The sequence below is a fragment of the Vanellus vanellus genome (genome assembly GCF_965231255.1).
Source record: "Vanellus vanellus genome assembly, chromosome: 7".
NCBI lineage: Eukaryota > Metazoa > Chordata > Aves > Charadriiformes > Charadriidae > Vanellus > Vanellus vanellus.
The window spans coordinates 21,892,897-21,912,113 of NC_138912.1; the positions used below are offsets into that span (position 1 = coordinate 21,892,897).

At 46.0% G+C, this 19,217-nt stretch overlaps 1 protein-coding gene across 4 annotated transcripts in view; it reads left to right on the top strand.

The window, feature by feature from the left end:
- The window catches only part of ALOX5 (arachidonate 5-lipoxygenase), a gene marked incomplete at its 5' end in the record, with an annotated part of 33,018 nt that extends 17,686 nt beyond the window's left edge, over positions 1-15,332 (top strand). Inside the window, 9 exons of one of the 4 annotated variants that reach the window (XM_082486288.1) lie at positions 1,653-1,825; positions 2,565-2,711; positions 2,812-3,015; positions 3,227-3,313; positions 4,957-5,135; positions 8,510-8,631; positions 10,910-11,010; positions 12,637-12,807; positions 13,970-15,332. In XM_082486288.1, the coding sequence (XP_082342414.1) occupies positions 1,653-1,825; positions 2,565-2,711; positions 2,812-3,015; positions 3,227-3,313; positions 4,957-5,135; positions 8,510-8,631; positions 10,910-11,010; positions 12,637-12,807; positions 13,970-14,149 (1,364 nt within the window). In that variant the 3' untranslated portion in view covers positions 14,150-15,332. The remainder of the gene's footprint in view (positions 1-1,652; positions 1,826-2,564; positions 2,712-2,811; positions 3,016-3,226; positions 3,314-4,956; positions 5,136-8,509; positions 8,632-10,909; positions 11,011-12,636; positions 12,808-13,969) is intronic. The other 3 variants (XM_082486289.1, XM_082486290.1, XM_082486291.1) reach the window with 3 other exon arrangements.
- Positions 15,333-19,217: the final 3,885 nt, after the last annotated feature.

Here is a 19,217-nt window from a genome sequence, read left to right on the forward strand (position 1 = left end):
AGACGTGGGTTTTGACACCGGACATGGTGTCCTTTCGGTAAAGCAGGGCTGGAAAGCCTTTGTTTTGTGAGCCAGACCCAACCTTCTACTGTTGACCATGGTGACATTATTTTACTTTATTTTACTGTATAATTGGATACGATAGATACACAGATACTGTCAGTTCGTTAGCATGTGGTCCCTCCAGTGTGTGTGAATGGCGGGTTCAGACTCTGCAAGTTTTGCTCCTCTTCAGGCTGCCTAAGGACCAGTTAAAAGAAATGAGAATAATTTCTCCGCTCTCGGGTATAAAATAAAGCACAAGAGCTGGCCAGAGCTATTAAAAAATAATTACAGCAATTTGTTACATCTAATAAGATTGCTTCCTAAAGTATTTTTAACACAGGAATTAGATATAATCTCCAATTAATTTCATTGATAACATTTCCACACTCATGAGGAAAGCTCCGATTCTGTTAGTTTTAAATGTCAAGCATCAGTCTCAGTTATATTAATGAAACTCTGAATCTGCTTATTTGCAAGCCTTGGCAGAAATGGGGCTAATGGAGAAGGTGGTTCAAGGCATTTTTCGGTCATGCAGCTTCTGTCCGAGGTGATGACTCATTTTTCGCTTGGTCTACACTTCAGATACAGCTCCAGACTCATTATGCAATTGACAGAGATGATGCAAATGTCAACTTTAAGTAAACTTAACTTTTTTCCGCTCTGTTAGAGAGCATTTTGAGTTTTGAGACTTTTTTTTTTGTTACTGAATTCCTTCAGGCCTATCTTTTTCATCCTTTCACCATTTGTAGAAAAATAAATTGCTTTCAGAAAAAGTTCTGACCTGTCTGAAAATAGGTAACTGGGGAAAACTTTATCCGCTTCATTTTTCCCCTGAAGACACCAATGGGATTTTTAACATTAATCATGTTTTTTCTGAGTCTGAACTTGTAGGCTGAAGCGACGACATGACGTTATGAGGCAGAACATTGCAATTGTGGAAAACATCCAGTAAAACAGTAAAACATGTAATAGTAAAGAGGTGGAATACCCCAAACTAGTGTTTTATTAAGAAGAAATGTTAATTAGCAATTGAAAAATAAACAGAGGAAAAAAATTTTAAAAAAGCAAAACAATGAATGAGCAGTTTTACTGAGTCAAAGTCAAAACCTTTCCCCAGGGTGTCCCTCACTCAGCTCCAGTCTCTGCTGCACTTTCCCTACCCACATTGCTCTGTATTTCCCTTCTCCCACCTGTGCCATCTTTTTTGACTCGTCTCTCTGTACTGCATGCCCTGAGAATTTGAAGAGTGAGATTTAAAAATATCGTGGAAGACCTGAGAAGGTGGTCTGTAGATGGAGAGAGTATTTTTCATGGGAATGCAATATTTTACTCCTCATTGCTTCTGTACATGGAGAAATAAATTATTATTAATTTAATTCTTCTCAAAGTGAAAAGCAAAAATTACATTGTTCAAAGTGAAAAGCAAAAATTACATTGTTCTTTTAACTTAAGTGATTTTTCTTAAAATTCTATGGCACCTTTTGACTCTTTTTCTTGCTACTGTCTTGAGTTAAAGTTGCAGTGCAGCATAACAAAATGTGGGGAGGAAGGGAGGAATTCTACAATGCAGTGCAGGTATTGATGCTGCAGGCTTGTTTATCCCTTAGAATACGTGATGCAGCACTGGAAGGAAGATTTCATGTTTGGCTACCAGTTCCTGAATGGATGCAATCCTGTGCTGATCCGGAGATGCACAGAGATACCCAAGAAGTTGCCTGTGACTATGGATATGGTGGAATGCAGTCTGGAGAGGAACCTGACCCTGGAGGAGGAAGTGAAGGTATGGCTCTGAGTGAGGTTGGATTTCGTCTGTTCCTTCTCATATCCTTTAACTTCCAAACCCTGTTCTAACTGCCTTCAGCCACATCTCCTCTCTTCAGGCTGTAGGGTTGGTTATGACAAAGCTCATTGTCTCTGCAGACTGGCAACATTTCTCTTGACTGTTTTCTCCTGCTATCCTAGAGCTGCAGGCCATGCCTTTCTCCTGGTCCAGTTAAGGAGATGTCACCAGGAGGTGAAGGGTCCTTTTTTGGTGGTTTCTTCTGAAAGGTTAGGGATTGACTGCCTCAGAGGGGAAAAGTGCCTCTCCCTTTCCTGGTAGGGTCTTATCCTGTTGTCACTCGCAGAGTTGAACTACTGTGCTGAAGAAAGGTTGGCAAGGGTGGTGCCTTGCTTTTGTTTGTATGGTGGGTATGGGGGTCTCTTCAGCTGGCAGTGTGAAACTTATTTGCGTATCAGCATCACTGCATGAATGCCAAATATGTAGTCGCTTTTTGCTGAAAGGCTCGCTATTGGACTCAGCAGACACAAGTCAGGTAGATTGTATAAATGTGCTTGCTGTCCCAACAGCATCATCCCTGAGCCACCACGAGCAAGGGCAGGCCAGTGGCCACTTGTAACCACAGGGCACAAGCCAGCCTCTGGCCGAGACTTCCCGACCTTTGTTCTGAGCCTTGCTGCTTGCACTCCATTAAAACACATCACCCTTTTTTTTTTTTTTCCTTTTTTTCCACCCCCAGCAAGGAAACATTTTCATTGTGGACTATGAGCTGCTGGATGGTGTGGATGCCAACAAAACAGACCCGTGCACAATACAGTACTTGGCTGCACCTATCTGTCTGCTGTATAAGAATCTGGAGAATAAAATTGTACCCATTGCAATCCAGGTGGGCTAACTGTCAGGGTCTTTAAATGGACACATTGCTTGTTGTCTCATCTTAAACATCAATGACTTGGGGGCGGTTGTGTTCTTTTTGTATCTTTCAGCTTGGTCAGAAGCCTGGTCCAGACAATCCCATATTCCTTCCATCAGATGCCACATATGATTGGCTGCTAGCTAAAATTTGGGTTCGCTCATCTGATTTTCACATCCACCAGACAGTGACCCACCTCTTACGGACACACTTAGTCTCAGAGGTGTTCAGCATAGCTATGTTCCGGCAGCTGCCTGCTGTACATCCCCTCTTCAAGGTTGGTTCTTGCATTAAGGGAGGTTATCACATTAGTTTGACAAACCAAAGGAAGTCGTGGTGATAGCTCAGCTCAATAATTTGCCTGGCAGCCCTGCACGGCAACGTACAGCTCAGCCACCAGGACTTCCAGGACCTCAGACTTTACACCTGGTTGCTGTTGAATTCAGTCAGAGAATTTGCCTTCTTTCATTCTTTGTCCCATTTCACAGCTCTTGGTGCCACACATGCGGTTCACAATAGCCATCAATACCAAAGCCCGAGAACAGCTTATCTGTGAATGTGGCCTTTTTGACAAGGTAAGTAATCCCCTTTGCAAATCTTCATTATTCTTCATGGTTCTGTAAGTGGTTTTATCCTTGAACCATCACAGATTGCCTTGTTTCTTGACCTTTCTGCTAAAGGGCAAACATAACTGATATCGCCTGAGGAACTGGCACACAGAAGTGGTGCCTTGTGCTAACGGTGTTATCTTTTACATCTAAGCAGCCACGTGCAAGGTAACGTAATGTGCACATACATCCCTGCACACGTGTGCGTGCAGTTAAGTTCCAAATTTCTTTTAAGTACTCAGTTATTCATTTTGGGACAGGGTAGTGACCGAAAGAACTTGTCATCGCCAAAGAGAAATTTGCATCAGAGAAAGACGTGTAGGTAAGATAGATTTCTAAGCCCACAAATAGTGGGTACAGATTCCAGCCTGTCGTCTTGAATTGCCATAAACAGCAGATCTGCTGGGATTGAAACTCAGCTTCGTGTGAGTCGGTGAAACGAAGCCGTATGTCGTGGACTGCAATGCAGCTTTTAGGTCAGATCTGAACATCTCAATCTGACTGCACTGGTATTTAACATGTACCCAGCTCTTCCTCCCCGAGGAGTGGCATGCTGCATCTAGGAAGCACAACAGGTTGGCATGCAGTGGTCTTTGTGACAATGCAGCAAATTGTTTGGGGAGGTTTCAGAAGTGCTTCCAGGGAGGGAGCCTGTGTTTCAGAACAGCCCTATCCCCCTTACACCTCTGGTACCAGACCAGAAATAGCTTCCATGCTTGAGAGTTTTTCGCCCAAGGAGAAAAGAGAGGTTGAATCCAGGCACCTTACTTGCCTTCTGTACTCCACTGCTGCTGTGGAGACCTGGCAGGGACTCCCGTCCCTTTGAACAGAAGCATGATGTCCGTACCCGGGCATGGGGGTGAGCGTGTGGCTAAGACCTGCCAGCGGGGATCCTGGAGTTCCAGAATTTGTTGGCTCTAACGTAGGTGAACAACCAGCTGGAGGACAATAAGTGTAAGCTGACTACTGCTACAACGCTAACATCATATGCTAGAAAGGCAACATTTGGGGGCTTTCGTGCAGCGACCACCTGAAGAGTTTTGCAGTGCAGTTTTGTTGTGGACACGCTGTGTTTTCCAGATGTGACATATACTGAAACCCTGGCCAGTCCTCATCAGTAACTGCCCAGTGGGATTGGCTTAAATTCCAGGGTGGCTAATGGTAGCCTGCATCCCTTAATACTTTCTCCTAAACCACTCTGTAGCAGCACTGGGTGGCTTAGCAAAAGCCTGCTGTAACGCACCCCTGGCTGCCTTCCTTCACACACACAGGTTCTGCAGCATAAGGCTGGCAGAAAGCGCTTTGGGTTCCATACTTCCACGTTGCTATATTTTATTACTGTATTCCATTATAAGCAGGTGCTGTACTTACGGAGAAAATGTGGATATCAACAGTGATTCATGGGAGAGGTGTGAAATCTCTGAAGCCAAAATGCACAGTTGCAGTAGACCTCTGCAGTTTGGTACTTGTTTGTGTGGAGATACGGTTTTCTCCTTGGAAAACAGATTCACCAGCGTTTTGATTACCATCTCCTGCGAATTTGGAAAGCCAGTCTCAGCACAAAGTGAACGTAATCTCCTACTGTTCCTGTCTTGCCGTTCTTCCTGCAGGCAAATGCTACAGGTGGAGGAGGACACGTACAAATGGTGCAGAAAGCAATGAAGGATCTGACTTATAGCTCCCTCTGCTTCCCTGAGGAGATCAAAGCTAAAGGGATGGACAGCAAAGAGGATATCCCCTACTACTATTACCGGGATGACGGCATTAAAGTCTGGGAGGCTATAAAGAGGTAAGAGACTGTAGTTCTAGAAATGGCTAATAAAGTCACTGTCACAGAGACTTCATTGTCCCCCCGCTCACTTCGCTCTTCGTCACAGCCTTGTGAACAGCACCTGGGCTGTTTGGTCACATGGTGCCTTTTCCATCCAGCATCTCTCGTCTGGGGAAAAATATATAGTCGAGCACACACCCTTGAAAGACTGCTAATTCCTGCTTTTTTCAGCCCCATTTACTTGCATTCTGTATTTCAGAGGCTCCTTTGTAAGTACGTACTCTTCTATAGGATTTCACGGAGTTTGGTGAGTTGGAATTTAGCCCTGCATAGGGAATTTAATTAGATTTTTTTTTTAAGCTGTGCACAAACCAAGGGAGAGCCCAGCTCTGTAGGCCAGCCATGTGAGCTCATCAGGGTTCTTGTGGAGTGGAAATGTAAGCTTGGCCTGCATGAGAGTTGTGTTTTGAAACTCAGTAAATTAGGCATTAACCGATTCAAGCAAAACCTTTCTTAAAATGCCTTAAAATCACAAGGTCCAAGTTTTGTCAGGAGGGGCAGCAGTTCCGAGTCAGGAGAGGTACTGCAAGGCTGCTGGGCCATACAAATGTGTCTCCTTTTCAGATACGAAATGCTGCCTCGGAATGGAATGATTCATATGTTTTTTATTCTACAGCGGCATTTCATTTAACAGAAAACGTATTTTTGCACGGCATAAATTGCTTGCTAAATATGCAGCTGTTTCTGATCACGTGGCTTTTGAAAAGCATGTTCATTAAAAATCAGATCTTTTGTGTATGCAAAGTAGGGGGTTTATAATGCAAGCTTAATGTTTTAAGTGTTGGGTACATCTTTGTCTCCTGTGTTTTCTCTATGTTTTGGCAAGAGGTTATCTTGCAATATTTCCTGCAATTGTTAGTGCCCATTTGAGAGAAAAGGAAGTTATAACTATTCTGTGGTTGTTATCTTGATGTAGTCTGTTGGGGGTTTTTTGTCCCTCTTCTCTTTCCTGTGTTTTCTTTGCTGATTGAGATATGTCTTTTCAAACATCAGATAGTACTTAGCCAAATCAATTTGGTTTGTCTGTTTGTGGGTGTTAACTTAGCTGGAGGAAGATGTTACACTCTCTCAAACTTGGCTGAGAGATTCTTCCTGAGTAATTTGGTTTGTAAGTGGCATGGGCAGTACCCTTTGGAGTGTGGGATATCCTGACCCATTAACCCACGGTCATACATGTGTCTAGTCACCATGAATCTCCTACGCTCTGCAGAAGCGTCAGTCTCCATTCTTTTGATGAAATAACTTCTATTCCCAGCATTGCTTTGCATGTGATAGATGGCCCAGACTTAACAAGGCTCATGCGGCAAATTCTTAAACCCCTTCTCTAATAGAATCATAGAACGGTTTAGGTTGGAAAGGACCTTGAAGATCACCTAGTTCCAACCCCCCCGCCATAGGCAGGGACATCTCCCACTAGACCAGGTTGCACAAGGCCACGTCCAGCCTGGCCTTGAACACCTCCAGGGATGGGGCCTCAACAACCTCTCTGGGCAACCTGTTCCAGTGCCTCACCACCCTCAAAGTGAAAAACTTCTTCCTAATCTTTAATCCGAACCTGCCCTCTTCCAGTTTAAAGCCATTCCCCCTCATCCTATCGCTACATGCCCTAGGAAAAAGTCCTTCCCCGGCTCTCCTGTAGGCCCCCTTTAGGTACTGGATGGCCACAATAAGATCTCCCTGGAGCCTTCTCTTCTCCAGGCTGAACAGTCCCAACTCTTTCAGCCTCTCCTCGTAGGAGACATGCTCCAGCCCTCGGATCATCCTCGTGGCTCTCCTCTGGACACGCTCCAACAGGTCCATGTCCTTCTTATGTTGGGGGCTCCAGAGCTGGATGCAGTGCTCCAGGTGGGGTTTCACGAGAGTGGAGAGGCAGAATCACCTCCTTTGACCTGCTGGCCACACTTCTGATGCAGCCCAGGATACGGTTGGCCTTCTGGGCTGCGATCGCACATTGCTGGCTCATGTTGAGCTTCTCATCAATCAGCACACCCAGGTCCTTCTCCTCAGGGCTGCTCTCCAGCCATTCCCCGAGGAGCCTGTATTTGTGCTTGGGATTGCCCCGACCCAGATGTAGGACCTTGCACTTGGCCTTGTTGAACTGCATGAGGTTGACTTGGGTCTAAAATACTGCCGTTGTGTAAGAGACAGATTACCTTCTGTATGCATTTGGCACAGGTGCCAGGTGGTGGAAGCAGAGCTCATGCAGGGCACCTTTATCTCTGCATGTTGCAGGATTTTTCTTTTCCTTTGGCTTCCTCTGGAAGCCAAAATTACTTAAACTCTTCTTGTTTATGCAGTTGTTTTTCTGCCTGAATAACAACTCTTGACTTGGTTGGTTAATAGAAACCACATTGACAGATCTGTAAAGGTCTCCAAATTGCACTAAATTTATAGCTTGTTTGGAGAGAAATCTGTATTGGATAACAGTTCTTAATCCCATCAGTCAGCTTCTGCAGTCAAATGTTTCACCCTATGGGTTGTTGTCGAAATATTTAGCAAGAGATTATAGGTACCTGCAGAGCTAACAGAATATCTCAGCATAGCTCAGTTAACCGGTCATTCAGTCGTGAAACGCAAATCTTCAGGAAATCAGGCTTAACTGGTTTTACTGCTTTCAGAATGATTTCTGTTATCTCAGTGTTTTAAGAGCCTTTCTTTCTGAGGTGAGTTAGCCTGGGAAGCTTTTATAGAAAGAGGGATTTTGAGAAGAGGAACTGAACAGGGAGGAGATGTCTGCTGTATGCAGTGTGGGAAAAAGCTCTAGACCCCTTTCCCCACGAGAAGTTTCCTGGGCCACCCCCACTTTGGAGTGTGCCACTTGGGTTTTGTGAAAAGGGTGTGTGGTAGGAGGGGATCAATGATTTGAATGGTATTCAGGAACAGCTTTGGAGTATCCCACGTGCAGGGATGGTGCTGGTATCACAGTTTGGGAACCCCTCTTCCCAGTGTGAGAGCCATGTGGATATGCCAGAGGGAGTCTGTATTAAGTGAAGAAAAGGATGTAGATGTGATGACAGAGGTCTGGGCAGGAGCAAAGCCTCAAATAAGAGAGTAAAGCACACAGAACTGTTCAGGGGATGCAGTGTGGTCCAACTTTTTTTTTTTATTGGGGGAGGAAGTGATACTGCAGTTAGAAATGAATCAAAGTTGCCTCTGTGCATTCCCACTGCTAGTGGGAGGGACGTAGGAGGGTGTTGAGACCTGCTCTTGCCCTTCTTTCTTTACCTGTACAGTATCTGCCTCCTCTGCAAGGTCAGTAGAAGGTCTTCGGGAATGGCAGGCTTGCTTTCTCCTTTTCATTTTGTCTTGTTCATTTGTTCCTGTGTCTGCAGTTTTGCAGAGGATGTCATTCACATCTACTATGAGAGCGACGAGGTGGTGTGTGAGGATGTGGAGCTCCAAGCCTTCGTCAAAGACATTTACGTTTATGGGATGAGGGGTGTGAAGGCCTCAGGTAAGGTATGATGGCCCAGCCAGGTCTGAAGCTTGTCAAGTCCCTGCTGACAGCAGCGCTGCATGCACAGCACACCTTGAACTGTTGGAGACCCTCTCACTTCTTGGCCCAAAGATGCTCAGTTTTAGGGGTGAGACCCTGGATCAGGCCCTCCCTCCCTCAGGAGACAGCTTCTTCCTTTGCCACAGATTCTCACCAGGAGCTTGGGCAACTCATGTAATCTCTGTACACTGGGGATTAGTCCTTCGATCTTATCTGCTCGTGCTTTAAGCATTAGGGGAGGGGCTGTCTGTACGTGCTGTTGGAACCACCAGGCAGACTGATACACAAGGAGCAGCGGGACCCCCTTGAATCCTCTCCTCCAAAACTTGCAGCAAATAAGAACAAGTAAGAACCTCCCCAGGAGTATCTTGCTGCACTTTGCCTTTGTTCAGCATCTGTGCCATCGTTGAGCTGTTCTGCTCTCTTCAAGAGAAGATACTCATAATTCTTTCTAAGAAATATTTTCCTTTGCTCTGTCTCCTCTCACTGCCTCTCATTTCTTGGCTGTGGGAGCTCTCACCCATAACACGGCTCTATTCTCCCACCTCAGTTAACACTCTCCTGCCTTTCCCTACACGTGACTTTTTTCTTTCACTCACATTTTGTCCAAGGAGGTTTTCAGGAATTTATACAGGGGGGTGGGGATTCTTCATACTCTTCTGACTGATTTACTTGTGGAAACACCTGTTGGCCAGTGATCTGAGCCAGATGGCTTTGGCATTGCACGCAAACATGTTAGTGCGTGAGACCTCCAGGCAAAACTGTGATGTTTCCACTCATTACCGGTACGCACTGGTGTGTAACAGCCTTCTAGGCTCTACCCGCCTGGACAAGCAAAGGGTTGGGGGACACCTACTTGCTATAATTTTTGTTCTCCTAGTTGTCTCTTAAGGAAAACTTAGACATGGCCTGCTAGTAGGAACTTCATGCTTGACCTAAGCATCTTGACGTGGGACGAGTACTGAGCCTTTCCAGGGCTACAGCTGGGGTGGGATGCTACAAGCACCACTGGTGCCAGGACTGCCACTACAGGTGGGAAACCTGCCAGGCCTGCCACGTCCCTGTCTGCGCTGCTGTCACTCCAGGGGCTGGGGTAGAGAGCAGGGGGACTTGGCTGGATCTGTAAAGAATGGAAGGAGGATAAATGGGAGAGGCTTTTGCACCCAGGGCTCCCCCTCCCATCTCCGTTCCTGCCCTGGGAGGGCTCCTCTGACTGCGAGCGTGCCAAGCCCCTTTAAAGAGGAGCACAGTGGGCTTAGGATAGCAGGACACAGGAGGGGATGGTGCATCCTCCCCTCTTTGGGCTTGGTGGCTGGCCACAGCTACCATGTGCCTCTTCCCCCTCTCAGGTTGAGTTGACATCTGCATCAGGTTGGTGGGGGAGATGTGAAGCAGCTGGCACAGGCAGCCTGAGCATGGGCAGCTCGCCCCAGGATGCTGACAGGTCTCTAGGTACCCTGGGACCTGTGGTCACAGTGGGCTGGGACAGGGAGTACAGCACAGGAGTGTGATGTGGTGGGGACAGGAGAGATATGGGCTTGGGGGTGCTTTGGTAGCAGAATATTTCCCTAGTCCCTGGCTGTTCCCTTCTTTCTCTGTGTAGCTCTGTTTGATCATTCCCCGTCAAAGTCAGCTTGATGCAACTATTTCTGTTCCTCATTCTGTTGTTTCTCTTTCAGAAGTTCTCATTTCCTCACTTCCCGTTTCAGCAAATAAGCTCTCCCTGCACACTTTCTCACAGCGCGCTTGGTTGCTGAGCCTCGGACCTTTATAAATACGAGCACGTGGTCGTTTGCTCCCTGGCAGGAACCTTCCCTGCTTGCACTGCAGACTGAAGAAAAAGGGAGCATCTGAGGCCCCTGCCCTGTGGACTCTCTGGGTTCCTTGCTGCAGGGTAGGTAGGATGAGAGGACAGGGATACCGTATTTTTGGAAGGTGTCCTTACACTTTGCCTTTTCCTTAAGGAACACCACGCGCTTTGCAGACAGTGGCGGTGCCTCACAAACCTGTCTGAGGTAAGGCAGGATCAATCTGGTTTCATGGCTGCCCAGCCAGGACACAGAGAGTTTGAGTGACTCCTGTTAGCCCGCACAGCGAGATTCAGAAAGAGAACGTCCTGCTCCTCCGTGACTGCTGCACGGTCCCCTGACTCATGCCTTTTGAATAGCTGATTACTAGTGGGTAACTGGGTTACTTCGTAGCTGGGTTACTTAAGCTTTTCTTCTCCCTCGTTTAGGGTTTCCGAAGACGATCAGGACACGAGAGAAGCTAGCAGAATATCTCACGTTGATAATATTCACCACATCGGCCCAGCACGCAGCTGTGAATTTTGGTCAGGTAGGAATTTCTGGGAAGATTGTTCTTCTTTTTGGGCTGGGAGATGCATCTACCATGGCAAGGTCAGAGAAATGTTTTTTAGTAGGTGTACAGACATTGCATTACTCTTTCTGGTGGAAATAACCACAGAGACATTTGCAAAGCCCCATGAAGCCTGTGGAAACAATTACTCTGGAAGCTGAGAAAGGTATTTTGGGTCTTAAATAAGTACCAAAGCTCAAATTTAGGGGTTCTAGCTTGTTTATTATAGTTTCAATGATTTTATTACGGGGGACAATTTTTTTTAAGCATTTAAATGGGTTGCTAAGACCTCTTTCAGAAAAGCTGAAGGGTTCAGGTGCACCATCTAGCTACCATGCCTTGCAGACACCACGTGAACTGCCTGGGTGCGTGCTGGTAGTCTGTGGCACATTCTGCAATGAAATGCAATGAATTACCCTAAGTGGCTTTGCTTTTTGTTTGCCGTGAGTGCGGTCCCGGGCCGCTACCCCGGGTTGCTGTTGTAAGCTGTGCTACTTTGGCAGCGTGCCTGTGCCGAAGCAGCGTCCATCCCATTTTCAGATGTGGCTTAGGGAACCTGTGCAGCGCAGCTCAGTGCCTTGACCGCAGTTTGTGTCGCTGCATATGCCATCCGTCTTTGAGTTGGTACAGCTGGCTATTTCCAGCAGCTCGGTCCCGGCAGAACATCGATCTAGCTGGCTGAATGGAGCATTTACCAAGGCTCCTGAGTTAACTAGTTGAAAGTTGCCATGCACGTCTGCAGGACCTCTGCTGCTACTTTCTGCAACAGTACAGACGAGCCTACACAAGGTGAAGTCTCACTGAAGTCAGTGGGACAGGAGTCCAGATCCTCAGGGATATCTAGGTACTTAACTCCCACTGGCGTACATAGAAATTTGAAGCAGTGAGGATCTGGGCTTTGGTCATTGTTATGGTTTGAGAAACCCACAATAATTTATTGTAGTTTAGACAATAATTCAATCACCCTATGACCCCTCCGGGGAAGGGGAATCGGGAAAAACAAGGAAACCTGAGGGTTGAAAGATAAACAGACTTAATAGAATAAGAATAGATAATTAACATTAATAACACTAAAGAACCAATATTTGATACCGATACCAATATAAAATATACAAGGATTATACTCAGCCCATTCTATCAGTAGGAAGCTGTGCACTCACAGCAGTGGACATCAAATGTGGGACACTGCGAGTGCTGCGGCTTCAGGAGGAAGGGAAGGGCTCAGGGGTCCGGCACCGGGGCAAGAAGTTCTCAGGATCCCCGCCATCATAGAAGAAGAGAGCTCCTCAGCAAACTTTCTAATTTATATTGAATGTGACATTCATGGTATGAAATAGTCCTGTTGGCCAGCTTGGGTCAAGTGCCCGGGTCTTGCTCCTCCTCATCCCTGCACCTGGCTAGCTCTAAAACACGGAGACCTTGAAACCCACATACTGTGGCTGGCTATAAAGTGAACATTTTCACAAATTCAGACACTGGAGTCTTCTAAAAGTGCAGTTTTCCCAAGCACCACTCCCTGGTGTCAAGACTCCTAATTTTCATGGCAGTGTTTCTAGATACTAGCCACTGTAGCTTTTCACTGTGCTGTCTTCCTTTGTTTTGCAGTATGACTGGTGTTCCTGGATTCCCAATGCCCCACCAACAATGCGCTGCCCTCCTCCAACAGAAAAGGGGACAGTCACCATCGAGCAAATTGTGGAGAGTCTACCAGACAGGGGCCGTTCCTGTTGGCATCTTGGGGCTGTCTGGGCCTTGAGCCAATTCCAGGACAACGAAGTAAGTCGACCTCCCTTCTCTAGGTGGTGGAGATGTAGGTGACACCATGAGAGCCATGGCGAGACCACAGGGTTTCATGAGATTGTAGTGCTGTTCTGTGCTTGACTGGACCGTGTTTGCCTTTCTGTGGAGATGTATCCATGGTGTGGGTTTGCCCTTGTTCTGCCAGATGCAAATCTGTTCTGAGTGAGAAGTCACGTTTCTAAACTCAGTTATGGCATTGCTGAGTAGGGATGCTGGTGTGAAGAAGAGGGCTGCAGAAGCACAAGGGTTTTCTCCACTCCTTGCCCCAGCAGTGCTGGTGGAGAAACTACAGCACCGCTGTGTCCCCATGTCCTGTCCCTTTGGAAAATCTGCCCCAGTGCCACGTGCACTATAGCTGTGGCTTGTGCCTGGCTGGTGCAGACTGCAAACGAAACAAGCCTACAGGACGCTTTGCAAGCATGGCTTTTAGCCATTTCCCTCACATAAAATGAGGTTGTAGGTACTTGGTTGTCTCACCCAAGGGCTGTGTCTGGAGAATGTGTTTTGAAATCCTTAAGATTAAGAAGATGATGAACAGAAGTAATTTTAAGAAGAAAGCAGATTTCAGCTGAGAAGCCAGTAGTATGGGCAAATAGTTACCTGAAGCGGGGAATATGCGTATTGGCAATGCGGTATTCGGGGCACCCTTAGAGGCCAAGCTGACTAAAGCAACTGTCAGATTGAACTTTGAAGGACAGTTTTAAGTCAACAGAAACTTTCACTGTCACTGAAAGAAGCAGTCGTCTTCCTTTTTCATCCCTTGGCTGTTCACCCCCCTCCCACGCTGTCCTTTTCATCCTTTTCTTTAGCAGCACAAACGTTTGAGTGGCTACCCAGAGACCTGGCTTGGCAAGCTGATTTTTCAGCGGATCAGCTACCTGCAGGTGGCGGAGGTGCCACACAGACACCTGAACCGGCACTGCAGAGAGATGCAGGGATGAAAAGAAGCAGCTAGCGGTGGAGGGAGGGACAGCATCTTGCACTGGCAGTGCCAGTGTTGGCTAGCCTAAATACCGATGGTACTGTTTTAGTAGTAGCATTTGTGCGGCTCTGGGTGTTGTTCTGCTGAATGACGTAATGTTGAAACAGAATAGCCTTTGCTTTCTCAAAGCGTGTTTTCTTGGTGTTTTTTAATTAGCTGTTTCTGGGTATGTACCCAGATGAACACTTCGTGGAGAAGCCGGTGAAAGAGGCTATGGCAAAATTCCGCAAGAATCTGGATGAGATCGTTAACGCCATCACCGAACGCAACAAGAACAAAAAGCTTCCTTACTACTACCTTTCCCCAGATCGTATTCCCAACAGTGTTGCTGTTTGAGCAGAAATCCAAGAGAGTTCAGAGGCGTGTAAAGCTAATGAAGCTTTCCTGTTACATATGTTTCTCGTCAATGAACTTTCAGAAATGGATAAAATAGGAAACCCGCTGTCTCCATCAGAGCTGACCCGTAGTCTGTTTGGACTTTCAAAACAAATTTGATTATGACAGATCTTGGAAAGTCTAGTTGAAAACCCTCTAGGTCAACTTTGTTACAAGTTTGTTTTTCCAAGATTTTTTAATTAGTCTTAGAATCAATGTCCATCTTTCCCTCTCCTGGTCAAAACAATATAATCACAGATTCACTTATCTCAGTCAATGAAAGTAGTATCACAAGCAGTAAGCAAGTAGCATCTTTAAAAATCCTTCATATTTTTAATAGGTGACACTGGTGACGTATAAAAATATAATCTTTAAAGGTTATGCATTGTTTTTAATCCGATTAAAACAAATATTAAATATTTTCACCACAACCGTGAATGTCCTAATCAGGGTGAAGGTAGGAGCAGGACATTTTCTTAACATAGCTGATGGGTTTTTAGCACTTTCTTATCGAGTTCATGTGAAATGAGAGATTCATAGGAGATGAGCATTTTGTACCTACATAAACCTATATATTTTATACAGAAAACTAGCAAGGTTTGTTTTAGCCTCTGCCAGCAGAGTTTGATGTTGTTCATATGTACGGACAAATGTTTTGGTTGGCACAGTGGCAATGGGTACAGACCCAGCAGTGCTTCTGCTCCTTTTCTGTTTCATTGCTGAGGCTGCTGGGTTTTGTGTAGAGTTTCCTCTGTTTTGATGGGGATGCAGAGGCTACTTTGCATAATGATAAAAATTGTGGAGAAGTGTTAATTGACGGCTTCTAAGGGAAATCTTCAGATTTGGCCAGTTAAGCATAATTGGCATGTTCCACCTTAGTTAGAAGCAACTGAGTTTTGTCTGTTTTGTTTAGAGGTGATTAGTACTTGGGTGGAGGTGCAAGTACTGGGGCTTCGATTAAAGTTGAGAGAGTGACTGAGATGACAAATGCAAAAATGAGGTTTGGGAAATTTAAGAGTAGTAGTTTTGTTAATAACAATTTTGGTTTATTTTTCCCAGAATTTGTTCCTTGTACTAGCTTCACCAGTGTGTTTTCTCAATAGCTAAGAAAGCCTCTTGTGCTAATAAAACAAAACTGAACATCTATCCAGCTTTTATTTCTTAACTCAATATCTAACGCTGTATGTCTCGAAAACGTTGTAGGAAGAAGTACGATGTGCTGTGTAGAGAAATGAAGCTCCTGCACTTTGAGAAATACAGTTATCTCTGTCATTCATGTGTGATTTGGAAAAGGGTAGTACAAAAATATACGCCCTTTCTGTTTCATATGAAACACAGACGTGGAAGCACAACTGATTGTAGAGCCTTTACAGCAAACTGATTCCCTTTTTCTTCCCCCAGCTAAAGAGCTTCAGCAAAAATGTGGAAGGTAAGACCACTTCCTGTTACCGAGGAAGAAGATTTAAGATATGCACATCTTCCTTTTACTGCAACCCATGAGATGTGATGACTGTAGGAGCCAAGGCGTGCAATTGTGTAGTGACACTGGAATTAGGACTGGGGGATCGGAGACCATAACACGTGAGCCACAAAAAAAAAAAAAGAAAGAAAAAGAAAACAAAAAGGAAAAAGAAAAAAGGCACAACATAAATGTAAAAGGCAAAAAATGCAAAAGCTGATGCAGCATATCCAACATGCCAGCGCTAACTCTTGTTCTTTGCCTGAGTTACAGTGAATGTCCTCTTGCTTCAGCTTTTATGTGATAATAATTTGCATAGTCACGTACCTGTCTAGAAAATGAAATATGGGAAGAGAGGCTGATGGCTGTTTTCTTGCAGCTGTTCCCTCTGCCTGTGGACCTGGGTTGGAAGATACAAGTAGGGTTGACGGGAGGTTTGGGGAATTGACTGTGCAGCTTTGAAAGGCCAATATTAACAGTGATTCAACTGCAGGAGAGGCCATGGGACGAGGTAAGGAGGTTAAAAGTAACCCTGGCACCAGAAAGAAAGCAAATACATGCAGATATTAAAGTACTTCATCTTTTGGGGGGTCTGGGTACACATGTTGCTGTCCCACTCCCTGCTCCCTCTTCAGCTGGTCACCATCCACCAGAAAGTCACCTTCTTGTGCATGGGCCAGGGATTCCTCCCCTATGTCCTTAAGCCATGGCTTGCACAGAGGTATCTCCTAAGTCATGCTACCAGGGTACAGGTACTCACAGAATCACTCCTAGGTGGAAATGAAAGGATCAGCTCTCTGTGAAGTGGGTCCCGCGCTCAGCTTTGTGATAGATACTGCTGTTCGATGTGCATTGTCCCATGTCTAACAGGGTTTGACAGCTAATGGCATGTGTCTTGGCTGGATGGCTGTTGCTGCTGGCCAGTCCAAGGGACTTTAGCGTGTCTCTTCCAACTCAAGCTTCCTTGCTGTCTTTTCCGATTGCAATGATTCTCAATCATCTGGAAGATTGAACTGGGAGATGTCCTGTCCCTTTCAGAAAGTCCTGGCAGTAACTCGGGAGGCTGTGGCATCGCAGCCCTTCCTGCTGGCATTTTGATCACAGCTGAGGGCACTCCAGCTGCATAACACCATTAGTGCTAATGAGAAAGGAACTGGGAAGAGTTGTCCTAAAGGACTGTCACAAGTAGAGGAGAGACCCTAATGTTTTCTCCTCAAGCAGATTCAAGAAAATCTCTCCTTAAGGAGAAAAGGACACCTTGAGACGGAGAGAGACCATCAACGAGGGGACAGGGCAGGCATTTCCCTACTGAAGTCTCTGACTCTTTGGGTTCATCGGTGACAGTTAGGATTTAGACCTCTGCAGCCAGCCCAGCTCTCATCACTGACTCCCCTGCTTTCCTCTTTTTGCAGGGCGAGTTTAACCCTGTAAACTTTTTTTGATACATTCCCTTCCCCAACCCCCAAACATCCCTTGCAATAATATCATGATTCTCGCTGCCTCTGGAAATAAAGCACAGATACTTCATAGTCATCCCAGGTGAAGTAAGCTGCCTTTTTTTTTTTTTTTAAGTCAATCCCCATTTTACAGGTGGGAAAATGGAGTAAGAGCAATGAAATCCGGCACGTCAGCTCTGATTTGAGGTGCCTCCTTTGTAGAAAGATTGTGAGAAGGCTGTTTACCTGCAGCACATGAATTTTAGCCTTCTAGAGAGTAGGCAACGTGTTCAGGCTTGGCCACTCAGAATTATTTGCTCTGTTGCACGTAGGGCAGACGGTGGAATAGGCTCCAGAAGACCTGTTTCTAACTAGCTGGTTTTGATCGGCAGCCAGCCCTTCCTGCCACAGTCGTAGCTACGTGGTATCTAGGAAGCAATTGCACACACTGAGACAGTAGCACAAAGCACTTAGTTTGCTTTATTTGTGATACAAACAGGAATAAACATTGCGCAATCAGACATGGATGGTAAGTTTAGAGGTTTGAGTGCGTCACGGGTTTTTATGGCCGGAAGATGGGGCTGTGATTGCTTAGACTGATCTCAGCCTAACACAGGTCTTTGGATTTCCCTGAAGCATTTCCCGCTTCAAGTTCAATACAAGGGTGCTTGATCTAGGAATCTATCTTCTGTGAAACCATCCACTCGTGATTTGCTGAAATACACGGCTGACCCTGGTGCTTGAGTCACCTGTCTCACTGGTGAATCCCTCTTGCCCTGGAAGATAGGTGCTGTGGTTCTAGTTCTGCGTGCATTCAGGTTTTGCTTCTTGCAACAGACGGCTGCTTGCAGGAGCTTTGTGTGACTGAAGATCCTTCTCTGACCAGTTCCCTCCTACATCCTTCCCCTTTCTTTTGGTAAGCTGGATTGATTTCCTGGAGCCTTTTGCTCTAAGTCTTTCTTTAAATCTCTTACCCGTTCCCACTGCATCTTTATTTACCCTGTGTGGACAGCATGTGGGCAGTTTGACGGCGACCATGATTCAATGGCAATGTCTGTCATTATTTCATAGGCTGCCTTTCCTCCAGCCCGCAGCTACGTGTCTGCAGTTTGTCTCTACATTTTGGTCTCTGACATGTAAAAATAAAACAACAGGTTGTTTGCTTGCAACCAGCAGCTCAAGAGATCCAGACTGGGTGCAGATCTCGGTGGCCCAACCTTACCAGTTCCAGTTACTGGAGGACACCAGTGTGTTTCTGTGGTTTATCAGCAACCTCTTTGCTGCACCAGCTTTGACATTCAAATCCAGCTGTGTTGCCTCCCCAAGTCTGTCTTCTCTGCTCAACGGATACGTGGTGGGAACCATGTCTGAACATTGCAGCTGACACAAGCGTTGGCCTCTGCAGAGGGTGTGGGGAAGGAGGATGGGAGCATCAAGGAATCCTTGTCTCCAGGATCCTGCCAGGGCCAGAGACACACAGACTCACACCGGTGGTGCCATCACTGGTGCAGCCAGAGGACAGGGGAAGGGGGGGTAGTAGCTGCTTACCAGCTTGCTTTAATTCACATATGTGCAGGTACGTGCATACAGGGATATAAATATATCGTAGCAACACAGGCAGGGGATGCGAGTGGAACTGCAGAGTAATGTGATAAACCATCACGGACGCAGGAGGAACTTCAGGTGGGCAGAAAGTTGTCACCTGCATTTGGATACTGGCTGGAGAACAGGGTCTAAAAGGCTCAATAAAAGGTTAGCCAGGCCTTTTCACAACTGTGAGAAATTATTGGCATCTTGAAAGGAGGTGTCTACTGTGCCAGTAGACATCGCAGGATGTGTCAAGTATACAGACAGAGGGAAAATATGATCTATAGAGATTTGTCCATAATCGCACAGAAAATTAGAGGCGAAACTCAGAAAAACAAGGGTGTCAGCTCTGTGACCTGACCACAAGGCCCGAATTTCCTTCCCTTACTGCTAGAGTTCCCTTGCAAAGCAAAAGTTGATGTTGCAGTTGTCCAGATAAAGGGACAAAATAATGGATAAGATGCTGATTGTCTTCAGCAGTGGCGGGAGAGAAGAGCTTTACCGGTTGAAGAATTAGATTCCGGCCTGAATATGCCTTTATCTGGCA